This window comes from Saccostrea cucullata, unplaced genomic scaffold (assembly GCF_032062105.1).
Source record: "Saccostrea cucullata isolate Sc308-1 unplaced genomic scaffold, CSIRO_AGI_Scuc_v1 ctg1310, whole genome shotgun sequence".
Lineage (NCBI taxonomy): Eukaryota > Metazoa > Mollusca > Bivalvia > Ostreida > Ostreidae > Saccostrea > Saccostrea cuccullata.
Genome location: NW_026927899.1, coordinates 193,143 through 209,723, shown reverse-complemented (window position 1 = coordinate 209,723; position 16,581 = coordinate 193,143). Strand labels below are relative to the sequence as shown.

The 16,581-nt window shown below is 31.7% G+C and overlaps 2 protein-coding genes across 3 annotated transcripts; both read right to left on the bottom strand.

Annotated features, from left to right (window-relative positions):
* Nucleotides 1–5,091: 5,091 nt before the first annotated feature.
* On the bottom strand, nucleotides 5,092–12,092 carry LOC134275823 (uncharacterized). 2 transcript variants are annotated; one of them, XM_062758116.1, is made up of 3 exons: nucleotides 11,919–12,092; nucleotides 9,661–10,062; nucleotides 5,092–7,485 (listed from the first exon to the last, which is right to left on the bottom strand). In XM_062758116.1, the coding sequence occupies exons 2-3, from the start codon at nucleotides 10,052–10,054 to the stop codon at nucleotides 6,509–6,511; spliced, it is 1,371 nt and encodes a 456-aa protein (XP_062614100.1). In that variant the 5' UTR covers nucleotides 10,055–10,062; nucleotides 11,919–12,092; the 3' UTR covers nucleotides 5,092–6,508. The 2 variants fall into 2 exon arrangements, with proteins under 2 accessions (XP_062614100.1, XP_062614099.1); XM_062758115.1 differs by having other exon boundaries at nucleotides 9,661–12,092.
* LOC134275822 (uncharacterized) lies at nucleotides 11,217–11,825 on the bottom strand. The gene has a single exon (XM_062758114.1). The coding sequence runs from the start codon at nucleotides 11,823–11,825 to the stop codon at nucleotides 11,217–11,219; it is 609 nt and encodes a 202-aa protein (XP_062614098.1).
* Nucleotides 12,093–16,581: the final 4,489 nt, after the last annotated feature.

Below are 16,581 nucleotides of genomic sequence, written 5' to 3'. Positions count from 1 at the left end.
AGAAAAAAAATAAATCCTATGTATAAAATCCTCTCCACAGTGAAAAAGTTGCAGCTTGGAGGCCTTAGTGCAGGTGGAATCATTGGTCCGTTTTAATATTCTTCACGTTTTAATGCATTCATCACGTGACTGACCATCGATGGGACTAAACTTCATGCAGTACAGATTGGGTTATACTATGCTATTTCCATAGGTATTAAGGTTCTGTGATAATAAAACAGCTTAATTAAAATAAATTCAATTTTTAAAAAGTCCACCTCTTTTGCACGTCTATTTTCCGTTAATTTCTCATAGTAGGCATTAACAGTGCTGCGTGTTTTGTGGAGGGTTTTCTTATAATTCAAGTTCCCTAAAGAAATATATAGTTACCTATAAGGTATCGCATATAGTTTATTTTTATGATCATTTTTTAAATAAAATTTATAAGACATATCAAGCTTCCTTTTCTTTCATGTTGTCAAAAGAGATATTGTATCGATTTATCGTTGAAAAGTAATTTAGCATTTTGATGTTGTAGCAAACATTAATAAAAATTTCTCGTACATTTATTTCAAACTTGTACTTTGATTAAGAGATTTTTAATTAAAAAAGTAAACAATTTTATATATATACAATGCTTGAATGGTCATATATTAATAATTTGATAAATTTTAATAAATATGTATCATAAATGATGCAACTGCTTTGTAATGATAAGACATTCGATGATAATAGCAATTTTCATATGGATAATAAAAATTGTATATTTATTATAAAATACACATGCAAAATTTTTTCCACAGCATTACAAATTAAGGATAAAAAAGGCATACATTAGAAAGACGAACTTTACATTACATGTATATCACAAATGAAAGCATTTTATCAATATGAAAGCATTTTATCATTATGTAACAAAAATCTATTCGATATAATGTGAGATTTTCTCACTCATGGATTTTTTTATATCGACTGTGATATTCTTTTTATTTTAAATCAAAACGCATTATTGATGATACAATTTTCTAGAGAAAAACCCACGTACTAATGAAAAATGTCATTATTTTTTTTATCCATGATGATAGAAGGATAGCCGTCTCATATTAAGGTACCCGTATTTAGTTAACTTGCTATCATAATGCTATGAATCAATTTTCTGTCTTAAATTTCATAAAAACTATCTGCATACGATGATCATAAAAATCATTCTTAGTCTTTTGTCATAATTTTTTTTAAACTTCATGTCATAATCAAATTTGGTGTGTATATTTTACAATAGATGGAAAAGAGCAGAACGTTGTTGACGTTGAAGGACGTCATGGAGTAGTGAATGCAATAATTGATTTGCATTTAAGAAACTTCAGAAATAAAATCTGAAAAATTTCAAGGCAAAACGGTTATATAGAACAGATTATATTAAAAAGAAACCATACATTTGTTTTCTGCAAGGAAAAGACTGATCGAAAGAGACATCGTCTTCAAAAAATAGATTAAAATTAAATACCTTCAAAATACCTTCGATATGAAACGTAATGGGAGTTTCATTGTTTTGCAACTTCTAAGAGCGAAAACACACGGTAATAAATTCGAAAACACTACCAATCTTATTAATTTCTTGAAGAAAATGTTAACAAACAATACGTTTTTTTTTGGATACGTTTTCATGAATGAATAAGAGACAACAAATCCTGTTTAAAATACATTTTACAAATGTAAAAACTGTTCTTCCCAAGTTATGTGCTGTGGAATCATCATAGTTCGATGGGGTTAATGTTCGTGGATTTCTTAGGTTACTTTTCTCCACGAATTTACACTCAAAAAATCTAAATGTCAAAGACATCTTATTTCAGAAAAAAATATAGTTTTGAAGAAAATGGAGTGAATTTTTATTCGATCTTTTTCCATCATTCCGTAACAAAGACTATATCAAGAATGTTTTAACAAAACATTGATTACTTAAGTACTATTGGCCACATTTGAATTCAGTAGAATATTGCTCGATACTGTAGCAGAAGGTATATTATTATATTGTATTTTTTATTTATTCTATTTCAAAGGAAGATGATGTGCCATATGGAAAGGTATAAGAATTCTCAATTAGTTTTCAATATAAAAATAAAATCTCTTTCACCGTAAACCAAGTTATCACCTTTCCTTTTTTAACACAAATTATCAATAACAATTTAATATTGATAATAAATCTTACAAGCGAGTCAACAGAAACAAGGAATAGAGAAGAAATTAAAATAAAACGTCCCCAAAAGTCAAGAAGATCTTTGAAGCTTGTTTTGGTGTATCTCCTTGTCATCGTTCTCGTATGCCGGCTTGCCATAACAAGTGCGTTATACGTTCTCGAGAAAAGTATAACGAAAGGTAATTCAAGCCGGTCTAACGATTCCTTATTAAGGTATGTCACTCGTGAAATTAGTTAAATCAAGAATTTTTTTAGAAGTATATTTTGTATAGTGTGACTCAAAATCGCAGGGAAAATAGGGGTCAGTGTGCATCTTACTGATCTAGTGTACAATTAAGTTGACCTATTTGCACTTAAACTTTAACTCTTTGGTAAATTACTTTAATCTTTATTACATCTTATCAGATGTAACCATGGCAATAAACATGATTTGTTTTACAACAAATAGTTGAATGATATTAATCACTGAACAAATCTTGCAAATTACTGCGCGTAAATTATTATGTGACCTTTTTGCACGAAAAAGTAACATGTTTGGGGTATCAAAAAACTAAATAGACAATAAAACCTTTTCTTAAATCAAGCTTTTTACGACTTTAGTGCTGTAGAGGCAATAGTATCGAGTACTTTAAAATAATGAAAGAAAAAGTTGGTGTCAGTGGTGTTAATTTCGCAGCAAGGATAAGGCTGCCCGTAAAATATCAAACTGTAGTAACTTCTCTGAACTACCTAGATATGACGTCATACACTGTAATAGCATATTATGTCAAATCGCTGCATACATGAGCTGACATGACGGGGGAAGTGTCATAATTTTTTAATAGCATGTAGTTTTATTATGGGGACTTGTTGTTTAATTTAAGTGTTAGGATTGTTCTTAAGCTTGAATGTACTGTTATGATGTTGAACATTTGAAATTTAAATATTCTTGTTCCTTTCGCTTGTCCTATATGCACATATTCAAACAATGGCAAAAAATTATGTGTGAAACGCTCCCCTTATACGTTCGTAGACAAAGTTAGAATTTAAGAATCGTGTTTATATTGGACTGGCACAAGTGATAAACAAGGACAAATTGAAGATATTCTGCGTGAATCTAAAGAAACGTGTGTCCGATAACTAAATTTTGCTGGGGGATTGTATGTAGTTCATCAGTTTTTGTATAAATTGCGAAAAAGAGTAGAAAATACCCCTTCTTATGTTGGTAAGTTCAACTTCTCGCAAAATATTTTCTTAACGAGTAAAAATTAAACCTGCCCCCAGCACTTTCTATGTCCCAGAGATCACGAAAAAATGATCTATGTAACAAACTTTGCACAATATTTTTCTTTTCACTTGTGCCGAAGCGATTTTTGTGCAACAATTAGGAATATCAAAATTCTACGTCACGTGATCAACAAAGTCATGTGACATCACAAAAATGCTTTAAAATAAAACCTGATTAAACCATTAACTCAAGTTGACTGCAATTGCAAGCAAGGATTACATATTAAATTAATTTCTAGCTCAAAATATCAAGTATATTTTTTAGGCCTTTTAAGCCTTCGGACGGCCTTATCATAACTGCGTTTGAAATATTGGTCAAAATATATTTTCAGGCGAAAAATGGTATACATTTTATCTAGAGTTATTTTCCCATCTCTATTTTTGGAAAAAAATGTTGAAGGAAGATGTAAATCTTCTTTTCAAACTATAATTCAAGATCTATATTAAATATTCCTAGCAATACCATAACGGAAAATATATCCGAGTTACACTACTGAATTAAATATCCCCTTAGATTCCAAAAAATCCCCTGTTGTCCCCCTGTCAGTCCATGACATTTTCCTGTCTCTCCCTGGCTTTTTCCTATGATCCCCTGTCGTTGTCCCTGCTCTCCCTGTCCAGTCCCTGTCGTCCCATGTCGTTGTCCCTGCCTTCTCTGACTACTCCCTGTCGTCCCCTGACATTCTCTGATCTCCCTGTCCAGTCCCTGTCGTCCCCTGTCGTTGGCCCTGCCTTCCCTGTCTACTCCCTGTCGTCCCCTGACATTTATTCTGGTCAAGAAAAGGAGTTTAAAAAATATTTTTGTTGCATTTAAGAGTGATATAGTCTTGAAAACTTTAAGGATATTTTTTGAAAATATAGACTTAGTAAAAAGTTAACACATTTTTAAATGCCTTAACTTAATCCCCTGTAATTTAGTTTCTATTTCTTGTATCAATGTGATTTTTTTTGGTTTGGTAGCATTTCGGGTGGAGAACGGCAGAGAATTGCATCGATTCTAAAGAAGAAATAAATTGCCAATTTATTTCATCTTGAGATGGTAGACGGCATATACATTGTACTTTATGAACCTTTTATATATGTTTATAATCTTTTTCATTTTTTATTTGATCTACTTTGAAACATCTTTGAGCGTAATAAATGTCTTTGTAAAAGAACTAGATTTAAACAATTCGGAATACATTATCAAATCCATGCATGGGATATTTTGTTTTCTCAAAGAATTAACTGAATAAAAAAATAATTAAAAGGAATGATATATAAATGCATTAATAAAATAAATTTTTATTTAATAAATAAAAATTATTAAATAAGTAACAATCTATTATATTCAATTATTTTCTTATGTGAATAAATCTACAAATCGACTGAATTAAGAATGAATGAATAAATAAATAAATGAATAAATAAATAAATAATGAGAATTATATAAAGTTATTCATTTATTTGTTTATTTTTTAATTTATCACTCATTTATGTCTCCAAAATTTGTTTTATTACTTTTATTTTATTTATTTGCTGAAATATGCTACAAAGTATTTTATTAGCATATTTAAACGACTTTTTATTACTTTAAGTCCATGATAAGACAATTTCTGGCTATTCGAAGCTCGTTTTTGCTTAACTTTTTGTATAAATTATTGAAAACACAATTGAGTGAAACTGTCATTTATTCAAATAACAAATGACTAAGAATAAAATCTATAATACATATTACACAAAGTTATAAAACAATTAATTGGCTGGGCTTAAAATAAAATATACAGTTGATCACAAATTGACTAGTTAAAGTTACATATTAGTCACATGACATAATTTTTTCTAATCACATGACACAAAAAACAGCCCAGCCAATAATATAATGGTAAAAAACACTTAAAAAGCAAAAAGGTGGTGCACAAAAAGGCACACGACAAAAAACTTGCATATTGTTAACATATTTTAATACAAATTATGCCTTATTAACAAGTAAATTCATAAAAATTGGGTGGTGGAGGGGAAGAGGTGGTTGCTGAAAATTTGTGTGGCTTCTTCGACGATAAAAAATGGCTAGAGTGAATTAACCACGTGATACGTATAACTTTATTTGATTGGTCCAAACTATAAAATCTAGCCGTAAATGCATGGGGCACCCGAAAGGGAAACAAATAAATGGAGAATTACATAAGTTATAAAGATTATAAAATTTTGTATATAAAACAATTTATTGTACCAATAAATGTTTATTTATATCCACAAATTTTCCTGATAATCCGACAAGACAATTTCTGGCTATTCGAAGCTCGTTTTTGCTTAACTTTTTGTATAAATTACTGAAACACAATTGAGTGAAACTGTCATTTATTCAAATAACAAATGACTAAGAATAAAATCTATAATACATATTACACAAAGTTATAAAACAATTAATTGGCTGGGCTTAAAACAAAATATACAGTTGATCACAAATTGACTAGTTAAACTTACATATTAGTCACATGACATAATTTTTTCTAATCACATGACACAAAAAACAGCCCAGCCAATAATATAATGGTAAAAAACACTTAAAAAGCAAAAAGGTGGTGCACAAAAAGGCCATAAAGGAAGAAACATGCTGCCTAATAGCATGTGACTTACTGCGCCACCCAAGAATAGCCAGGTAAATACATTATAAAACAATAAATAGTGAAAAAAATAAAAATAAGCTAGTGTGATGATTAAAATAAACACAACAGTGTAATATCTGGCCTGTGCAATACTTTTAAAATAGACATAAATGTAAGGTGAATAAATAAAGACAACAAACATATTGAACATTGCAAAAACATATTTACAAAACAAAGTAACACAAATGAAATGACATGAGTATGATGAGTTGGGGGCAAAGGTTAAACTATAACTTATAAACAATAAAATGTGAAATGTGTAGCAGCCGAAAAACTGGCCTACCGAGTGTTCATGACAAGTTGGTGGGAACAGCAGTCAAACCTGGCCTGTTCAAATTGTTCAGATACATAATATTATTATGTTAGCGGTGCAAAAAATGTGGAATGGGAGTAGTACAACATTGACCGATTGTTTGAACGATTATAGTGAAAATGAATTGATTCTTATGTACCGTTGAACTGCATTTGAATGCCATCGACCGAGTTGCTGAATATAACTTTCAGAAAAACCCAATCGGGCGGCTTCCGTTGCCGCACCAATCCTAAAACTGTGTCCTTTATAAAGATTTGGATTTAAGTCACAAAATGTCAAAGCCGATTTCAAATTTGACACTACAAATGAACGAGAGACTGGTGCACCTGATTTAAATGAAAATAATGGGCCAGATTTATGATTGAAAGTACAAGTGTACAAATATAAGGCATGAACAGGACAAATTTGAAAATCTTTGCTCGATGAAAGCAGAATGGTAACAGGTTGGTTGTTTTTCATGTGTTTGAAATATCGGAGCCTGATTTGTACACCCTGATCTTTGACAAAAGTAAGATCGGCTCTTTGGATAACCTTAGTAACATGTTCTTTATCTTGTACAACTAATTCTCCTAAGCGAAAGAATCCATGAAAGGCTAAAAGAAAAATTGCACGAAGCATAATAATATTTTCATTATCAGATACAGTCTTTTGTAGAGCCGATAAAAGTTTTAGCAAAATGGGCTTGGTGATAGGCATTCTAGTATCTGGAGAGGTTTTCAACTGTTGACAGCCTTTCAAGATTTTTCGAACCACGAAATGATGTGTCGGGTCATTAACACTGCAAAGTTTATGTACATAACTTATGGCAGACACGTGGGATGTAATTGTAGAAGCACTAAGGTTCTGAAAATGCAGATGACTGATAAAGTTAGAAATCAGAATTGGAGAGCATGGAAAAGTGAATGAGGCATCCGAATTGCTGCAATAGCTCAAAAGTAATGTCCAGCTTCGCAGATAAGCTCTTCGAGTAGATGGTGCTATGGCTGCTACCAGCAACTGGAGGCTCTCGCTGGTTAAATGAACACCATCTGTGACGGGAGAGGTGTTGGTTGAGGATTTAACCATGGGGCTATTGCTTTGGCTTCCTGAAATTTAAAACGTGACAAGTGGTCAGCAACAACATTTGATTTTCCAGGAATGTGTTTAGCTCTGAAAAGAACATTAAAATGAAGTCCCGCAAGCACAAGACGGCGCACTAATCTCATGAGGGTTTTATCTTTGCTCGATTGTTTGTTAATAATTTCAACCACAGCCATATTGTCAGAAAAAAATAGTATTTTATGGTTTCTCAGTTTTTGACCCCACAATTCCAAAGAGAGGACAATTGGAAATAGTTCTTTAATTGCTATTTGGTATGATTTGTGTTCTTCCAGCCAAGAGGCTGCAAACCATTGTGAACCTAAAACAGCTGCGTACCCTAAAGAGCCAGAAGCGTCAGTAAACAGGTTAAGTTTGTATGACGCTGTCCATTCCTCTTGGAGAAAAATTGACTTGCCATTGAACTCCACAATAAAATCTTGCCAAGCTTTGATATCACTCCTCGCTTCTGAATTCAGCCTGATATAATGATTTGGGTTGTCTACATTGCAAGTAAGGTCTATAAGACGTCTAAGAAATGCACGACCAGGAACCACGACTGAACAAGCAAAATTTAACAATCCAATGAGAGATTGTAAATCTCGAAGTGAAATTTTCTTTCTTTTGCTTGTAAATGCAAGAGCAGCTTTGAGTTTATCTAATTTGTCAGATGGAAGTCTGCTTTCCATCTTAACAGAGTCAACCTCGATTCCATAAATTGTCAATGTTGTTGTAGGGAAAACGGTTTTTGATTGTTTGATTGGTATACCAATACTCTTGCACAATTTTTCAAAATTAAGTACATCTTGCAAGCATTTTTCTGAATTGGGGGGAGCAATGAAAAAGAAATCATCGATTAAGTGGGACATACCCGAAGCATTGTATTTATGGATCATTATCCAATGAAGGGCTGTACTTAATTTTTCAAAAATTTGGCAAGAACTACTGGCTCCCATTGGTAGGCATTTGTCAAAGAAATAATCCCCATTCCAACTAAAACCTAACAAGTGATAATCAGAAGGATGAATGGGAATGTTCCTAAAGCCGTCCTCAATATCCATTTTTGCCATTAATGAATAAGGGCCAAATTGTTTGATTAATTGAATGACATGTTCAATTGATTCATATTGAACTTGAGAATTGCATTTTGGAATATAAGAATTGACTGATTGATTCTTCGGAAAAGACAAATCATGGATTATGCGAAATTCTCCTGGTGCTTTTTTAGGGACTAAACCTAATGGGGAGCAAACATAGTTCTCAAATGGTATTTGTTTGTGAGCTTCAGAGATACGACCTAATGCAAATTCTTTGTTTAATTTTTCTTGCACTACGTCTGGGTTTTTGAAAACAGAATTGTGATTTTTATGTACACAATGGATTGGCTCTCCTACACATCCTAATTTAAATCCAAACTGAAAACCATTTACCAAATAATCCGAGAGGTTGTGATCATAACCTTGTAACTCACAAGTTAGATTCGGCACGTTTATTGGCGTTGGAATTTTGCTTTGGGTACTTTGAATTGGTTTGGTTTTTTGAGCATTTAATTCTTGGGTGATTTGAGTCTCCACAGGATTGACAGGCATGTTTATAGGTGCAGGGGTTTGATCTGCATTTGGTGCCATTGTTGAAGTTGAAACACACTTTGGGGTATTTGTCATTGAATTTGGTACGAAAATTGTTCCGAAAAAGCTGTTTCGAACGATGAATGGTGCATGCTGAAACCATGAGTTCAGAAATGGTTCTTTGCCAGGGCAAAGTATGCGATTGGCGGAGTTTTCTGAATGATTCGTCATAATGACGCCATGCTGCATCACCATTCGTGGTTGCGATTTCTCTAATCACTGAAGCATATTTCAATAAATGTGGGGCATCTTCAGGTTTCTTTTCAATATAAATGGCCATGAAAATGTGAAATGCAGTAGTCCACTGTTCTATTGACAGAGAGTTGGTAGATTTAGAAGCAGATTGATTTGAGAAACTAAGAGAACTTTGATCAATTTGAATGGAGACAGTGCTTTCTTTGTAATTGGGAAGTAAGGATCGGAGATCAAAAAATTGATCAGACCAAATTTTTTGCTTGATTCTGTGTGGGGTGTTTGCACCTAGAGGAATACCCTCATCTATAGATAATGGCGGATTTGTACTAGCATTTGCATTATTGTTTGCCCCCAACTCACCTGCAAATAATTCGTGTAATAGAGATGAGAAGTGGTTGCTGTAGTTTTGACTTGTGGATGGAGCTTCAGTTATGGTAGATGTCTGTGAGCTTGTTGCATCCGTTTGGGTTTCTACCCTGGGCTGGATAATTGTGTTCATATTTGTCCCAGTATCCTCAATTGATGGCGTTTCCTGAGTCGTATTGACGTTTTGGGTGGGTTGTGTGACAGTTGAAACTTGTTGTTTCTTTAAAATGGCCTCAGCTAATAAGTCATAGTCAATGTTCAGAGGACCCATGGTTAATTGATTGTCCACAGAGATTGATGATTGCTTTTGCCGTTTATTTGAATTCTGCTTTGTCCGTTTTGACCCATCTTGTTGCGAAGTTGGTGGTGGTTTTCTTTTTGGACCCATGTTGATAACTGAAAAATTTTGTAATAATTAATAACTGACATCCACTTGAATCTATGTCAATATATTTTGAAATATTTCAGAATAAATATGTATAAAATACATATCACCAACAAGTTAAGAAATTTCAAAGTAATTGATTTTAACAGCTTTGAAATTAAAATATTGTCTTCAATAAGCATGATAAGTATTTTGGAATTCAAAAGAATTTATGTGATAAAGGACATCTAGCCTATATAATACATACAGAATTCCATAAGCCAAGAAGCCAACTCATTTGTAAACTTCCAATTTGAATATATGATTAAATTATTTCAATCTATAATTTAATGTTTATTAGTTTAAAACAAATGTGAATTATATGACCTGGAGAAGTTGAAATATTGTAGGATAAAGTCCATAAATAACGTGACTTAAATGTAAAATACTTGACTTAAAATTAATAATAGCATTGATCATGAACATCATGACCTTAAATGTTTATAAAGTTGTTAAACATTCAAGCCAAGCAATTGTCATTTATAGACATAACATAAAAATGCCAGATAATGCATTCACCCATATTGACGTGGTGTAAAATGCATTATAAAAATTAGATACACCATAGTTGACAAGGTGTAGAAATGTTAAAAAATGCATCCGCTATAATTGACATAGCGTAAAAATGCATTAATTTAATTAAATAATTGCATCCGCTGTAATTGACACAGCGTCAAAATGCATTAATAAAAAAAAATTGCATCCGCCATAATTGACACAGCGTAAAAATGCTAATAAAAATGCATCCGCTATAATTGACACAGCGTAAAAATGCATTGTAAATTTGTATATCTGCCATAATTGAAAAGGCATGTTAATACTTCCAAGAAATTGTATTCACCATAAATGATGTTGCATAAATTCTATAGATTAACAGTGCCATTGCTTATGAATTTAAAGATTACTGTGAATAAAATTCATAATGTAAATGAAAGAAAATTGATATAACAATTTAAGTGATTCGAATTAATGATCTGAATAGCATATATGTACTTCAGTCTTTATCGACATGATAAAATTTTAGGGTATATAATCAATTATGTTTTTAGCTTAAGCCCAAACAAAACACCCTAATAGTCATAAAAATTATTTTGTGTATGGGCAACAGTGTAAATTTTTACATAACTTATCTGAGCATGAAGGTGCGAGCACAATGTAGAATTGCACTTTTGATGCTTTGGGCATATTTCTGCATGGGACGGGCATTTACCCTCGGATTCTGTAGATGGACACCATCTGGTGATAAGTGGGGCAAATTCGGATCCTTCCAGAATCCATAGTGATGCCAAAATCTCAAGTTTGCGTCCGAGTTTACACAATTCGATTTCAATAACACATTCAGTTCTCTAACTCTGTTGTTGTAATCTGGATCTGTAGCATGTGGTGACCTAAAGAGGACTTGGCCAATAATCACAACTTTCACCTTTTCCGCAGCGATCAAAAAAGAAGCAAATGATGTTATTCCATTGGCAATGTCTTTCACTGGAATCGCTGGATCACATAAGTCATTGCTTCCGATTTGTAAAAAACAAACATCTTGGTCCACGAAGTCCGTCAATTGTGGGCTGTTGGCTAATTGTCGGATGGATAAACCTCCTCTCGCTCGAAATTCAACAGAGAATTGTGTAGAATAAAGTCTCAAATTGCTATACTCAGGTGTTGACAACACAAAATCACGCAAACGTCGTATAAACGAGTGTCCCAGAATCACTACTTTTACCCGTCCCGCAGCCATGTTTACATAAGGTGTCTATTTATAGATGTAAACAACACAAGACACAGTCCACTGTTTACATCAAAATATATGCGAAATCGCTAAAATACGCACCTTAAATATCACAGTCTATTCCATCATGTAACATATAATTACGTTCTGCAAAAGTTTATGCCGAAAACGATGCAAAAACACTGTAAAATACAAAATCACTTGCTGAAAATTTGTGCGGCTTCTTCGACGATAAAAAATGGCTAGAGTGAATTAATCACGTGATACGTATAACTTTATTTGATTGGTCCAAACTATAAAATCTAAATGCCAATTTATTGTAAATGCATTTTATCATCTTATCAAAGAAATAAGGCACCATTTTATGTTCGAAAGGGAAACAAATAAATGGAGAATTACATAAGTTATAAAGATTATAAAATTTTGTATATAAAACAATTTATTGTACCAATAAATGTTTATTTACTATTATTAGCTTGAAACAGATATTTCCTCTGAGCTGAATTTTGCTTGTAATTTTTGAGTGTATCTTAATGCAGATCATTTTTGAATATTTTTCATTATGGCATTTTGAATATTTTTCATAATCGCTTAATTAAGATCGGGTGCACATTAAAAAATGACATCCTGAAGAAAAAAGGATTTAACATTTACAACCGAAAATCTTTAGTTTAACCTTGGACATGTATTGCTTAAAAAATGCAATACTCTCAGAATGCTTGTTTTTATATAGTCTTTATTATATTATGCTCAGCTCAGGGCTATATGAAGAGTTGTGTACTGTTTCTCACAATATCTTGTATATCGAGTTAACAATTTACAGAATGTTTAACACAATTTCTCTAATGATGCGAAGATATCAATGAAGTTGATAACCATTTTTTGCAGCATAAGAAAAAGGGAACATTTGATAATTGCCTTATATCTGAAGACATATTAAATGTTTACTAGCTGCCTTACATATAATTCTTCAGGGGCATTATCCCCGTAAGGAAGTCTCAGCATTGTTCAGTATATTTTAATGTTCAGCAAAATCCTTATTAATGGATTTTGAGACATTTAATATCTCATTTTAAAAATGGTTCAGTAAAAAAAAAAATATGCAATCAATCTGAATCAGTGAAACATTTCATTAGAACCTTGCAATCAATGTCAATTGCATTTTCAATATATTGTTTCACTCGTACAATGAGCAGTAGAAAGTTTAGTAATGATTTCTTTATTTCATTTGAAATAATCTAACAGTACTATTTTCAATAGTATCATATTATCAAAAAAATAATGATAATAATAAAAATTAAATATATATATATATATATATATATATATATATATATATATATATATATATATATATATATATATATATATATATATATATATATATATATATATATATATAATATGCATTTTAATAATTAGATAAGTATACAGTAGAAAAATTCAGAAAATGTTCATAAACATTAAGATACTTGTGAAAACATTCAATATATTGTTCCAATATTTGTGAGAACATTCAGCATAACATCGATTAGTTTGGTTTGTTTTTTGTGAATGTTTAAAGTTTTGATTGATTGATCGTATATTGTTTAACGTCCCTCTCGAGAATTTTTCACTCATATGGAGACGCCACCACTTGCCGGTGGAGGGCTACATAATTTTGTCCTATGCTCGGCACTTAGGGCCTTTGAGCAGTGAGGGATCTTTTTCGTGCCAGCACTTACTGCGACACGGGACCTCGGTTTATACGGCCTCATCTGAAGGACCAGTTCCCACATCCAGCAGTAGGATTCGAACTTGCAACGTGAGGATTGACTCCTTACTTCGCGACTCTAGAGCAGACGCTCTAACCACTGCGCCACGCGGGCGACTTAAAAGTTTTGAGGGAAACATTCAGTATAATGATTAAAAGTTTTCCTGGGAAGATTAAGTTTAATTTTAATTCAAAATTTTGGGAAACATTCCGTTCAATGTTTCATTGTTTTTGTGCAAACATTCAATATAAGGTTTCAAAGTTTCTAAAGAAACATTCAGTGTGCTTCATTGTCTTTGTGAAACATTCATTATAATTTATATTTCAAAGTATTTGTCTCAAACATTCAGAATAATGTTTGAAAGTTTGTGTCGATACATTTATTATGTTATTTCAAGTTTTTGTGGAAGCATTCAGTATAATGTTTCAAAGTTTATGACAAAACATTCAGTATAACGTTTCAAAGTTAATGTCGAGACTTTAAGTTTAATGTGTCAAGTTTGTTAAGGAAACATTCAGTATAATAAAATGTTTCAAGTTTTTGTGGAAACATTCAGTATAATGTGTTAAAGTTTTTGTAAAAACAATCAGTATATTGTTTTAAAGTGTATGTCTACGTATTCAGTATAAAGTTTCAAGTTTGTTTTAGAAACATTCAATATAATGTTTCAAAGTTTTTTAATGGAAATATTCAGTATCATGTTTCATAGTCATGTATTAGTGTTTGTGGAAACATTCAGTATAATATTTCAATATTTTATGTTGAACAATAAGTATAATGTTTGAATTTTGTTTTGGAAACATTTAGTATAATGTTTCAAGTTTTGATGGAAACAAGTATGGTGTTTCAAAGTATTTGTGGAAACATTCAGTGAAATGTTTCAAAGTTTTTGTGGACGATTGCGCAGTATAATGTTTTCAGAGTTTTGTGAAAGATGCAGTATAATGTTTCAAAGTTTTTGTGGAAACATTCAGTATAATGTTTCAAAGTTTTTTGTGGAAACATTTAGTGTAATGTTTCAAGGTTTTGGTGGAAGCATTCGGAATAATGTTTCTAATCTTAGTGGAAACATTCAGTACAATGTTTCGAAGTTTTGGTGGAAACATTAAGTATAATGTTTCAAAGTTTTGTGGAAACATTCAGTGTAATGTTTCAAAGTTTTGTGGAAACATTCAGTATAATGTTTCAAAGTTTTGTGGAAACATTCAGTATAATGTTTCAAATTTGTTATGGAAACATTCAGTATAATGTTTCAAAGTTGGGTGGAAGCATTCAGTATTATGTTTTTAAGTCTATGTCAAAATATTCGGTAAAATGTTAAAAGTGTGTTTGGAAACATTCAGCATAGTGTATCAAATTTGTTATGGTAACATTCAGTATAATGTTTCAAATGTTGTGGAAACATTCAGTATGATGTTTCATTGTCATGCATTAGTATTTGTGGAAACATTCAGCGAAATGTTTCAAAGGTTTTTGTGGACGATGGCGCAGTATAATGTTTTCAGAGTTTTGTGAAAGATGCAGTATAATGTTTCAAAGTTTTTGTGAAAACATTCAGTATAATGTTTCTAGTCTTAGTGGAAACATTCAGTATAATGTTTCAAAGTTTTGTGGAAGCATTCGGTATAATGTTTCAAAGTTTTTTGTGGAAATATTTAGTGTAATGCTTCAAGGTTTTGGTGGAAGCATTTGGTATAATGTTTCTTATCTTAGTGGAAACATTCAGTACAATGTTTCGAAGTTTTGGTAGAAACATTAAGTATAATGTTTCAAAGTTTTGTGGAAACATTCAGTATAATGTTCAAAGTTTTATGGAAACATTCAGTATAATGTTTCAAAGTTTTATGGAAACATTCAGTATAATGTTTCAAATATGTTATGGAAACATTCAGTTTAATGTTTCAAAGTTGGGTGGAAGCATTCAGTATAATGTTTCAAGTTTTTTGTGCAAGCATTCAGTATACATGTAATGTTTCAAAGTTTGGTTGAAGCATTCAGTATGATGTTTTTAAAGTCTATGTCAAATTATTCGGTAAAATGTTCAAAGTGTGTTTTGAAACATTTAGCATAGTGTATCAAATTTGTTATGGAAACATTCAGTATAATGTTTCAAATGTTGTGGAAACATTCAGTATGATGTTTCATTGTCATGTACTAGTGATTGTGGAAACATTCAGTATAAAGTTTCATAGTCATGTATTATTGATTGTGAAAACATTCAGTATAATGTTTCAAAGTTTATGTCAAAACATTTGGCTTAATGTTTTAAGTTTGTTATGGAAACATTTAGTATAATGTTTCAAAGATTTTATGGAAACATTCAGTATAATATTTCAAAAGTTTTTTTGGAAACATTCAGTATAATGTTTCAAGTTTTTGTGGGAAAAGTTCAGTATAATGTTTCATAGTGTTTGTGGAAACATTCAGTATAATGTTTTCATTCTGTCTATACTATTGTGGAAACATTCTGAACAATGGTTTACTTGATAAAAAAATCATCATATCTATTCAGTAGAAAACATTCTGTTTCATATTTCAATTTGAGAGGAAAGAATTTTCAGTATTATGAGAACCTTAAATAGATATTTAATAATTTGTTTCATGCGGTACATGTAGCATGTCATCAAGACTGTTCTGAGAGTCTTAATGTAAAATTGTTTCTCATTTTATTTGGGTTCCAGTATCTACATATTCCTAAGCTTTAGTAGTGCATTAACTCATACACTATTTACCATGGTATTCTGTTACTTGTTGCAGTACATTGATGCCAAGGGCCAAACTGAACTATAAAGCGATCAACACCTAACTTCATGCAGTACCATCTAAGGCACAGAATGGAGAGGCAATGGGGTCTACAAATTTCAGATGACGGAAATTGAACATTATTGGAATGATAATTGCAAAATTGTTGAAACAGTGCTCTCAAATCAAACCTCTAATGCTGATATATGATCAAGTGATCAACAAGATCATTCAAGAATTTAGGTGCTCTGGACATGATGTCAGCTGTC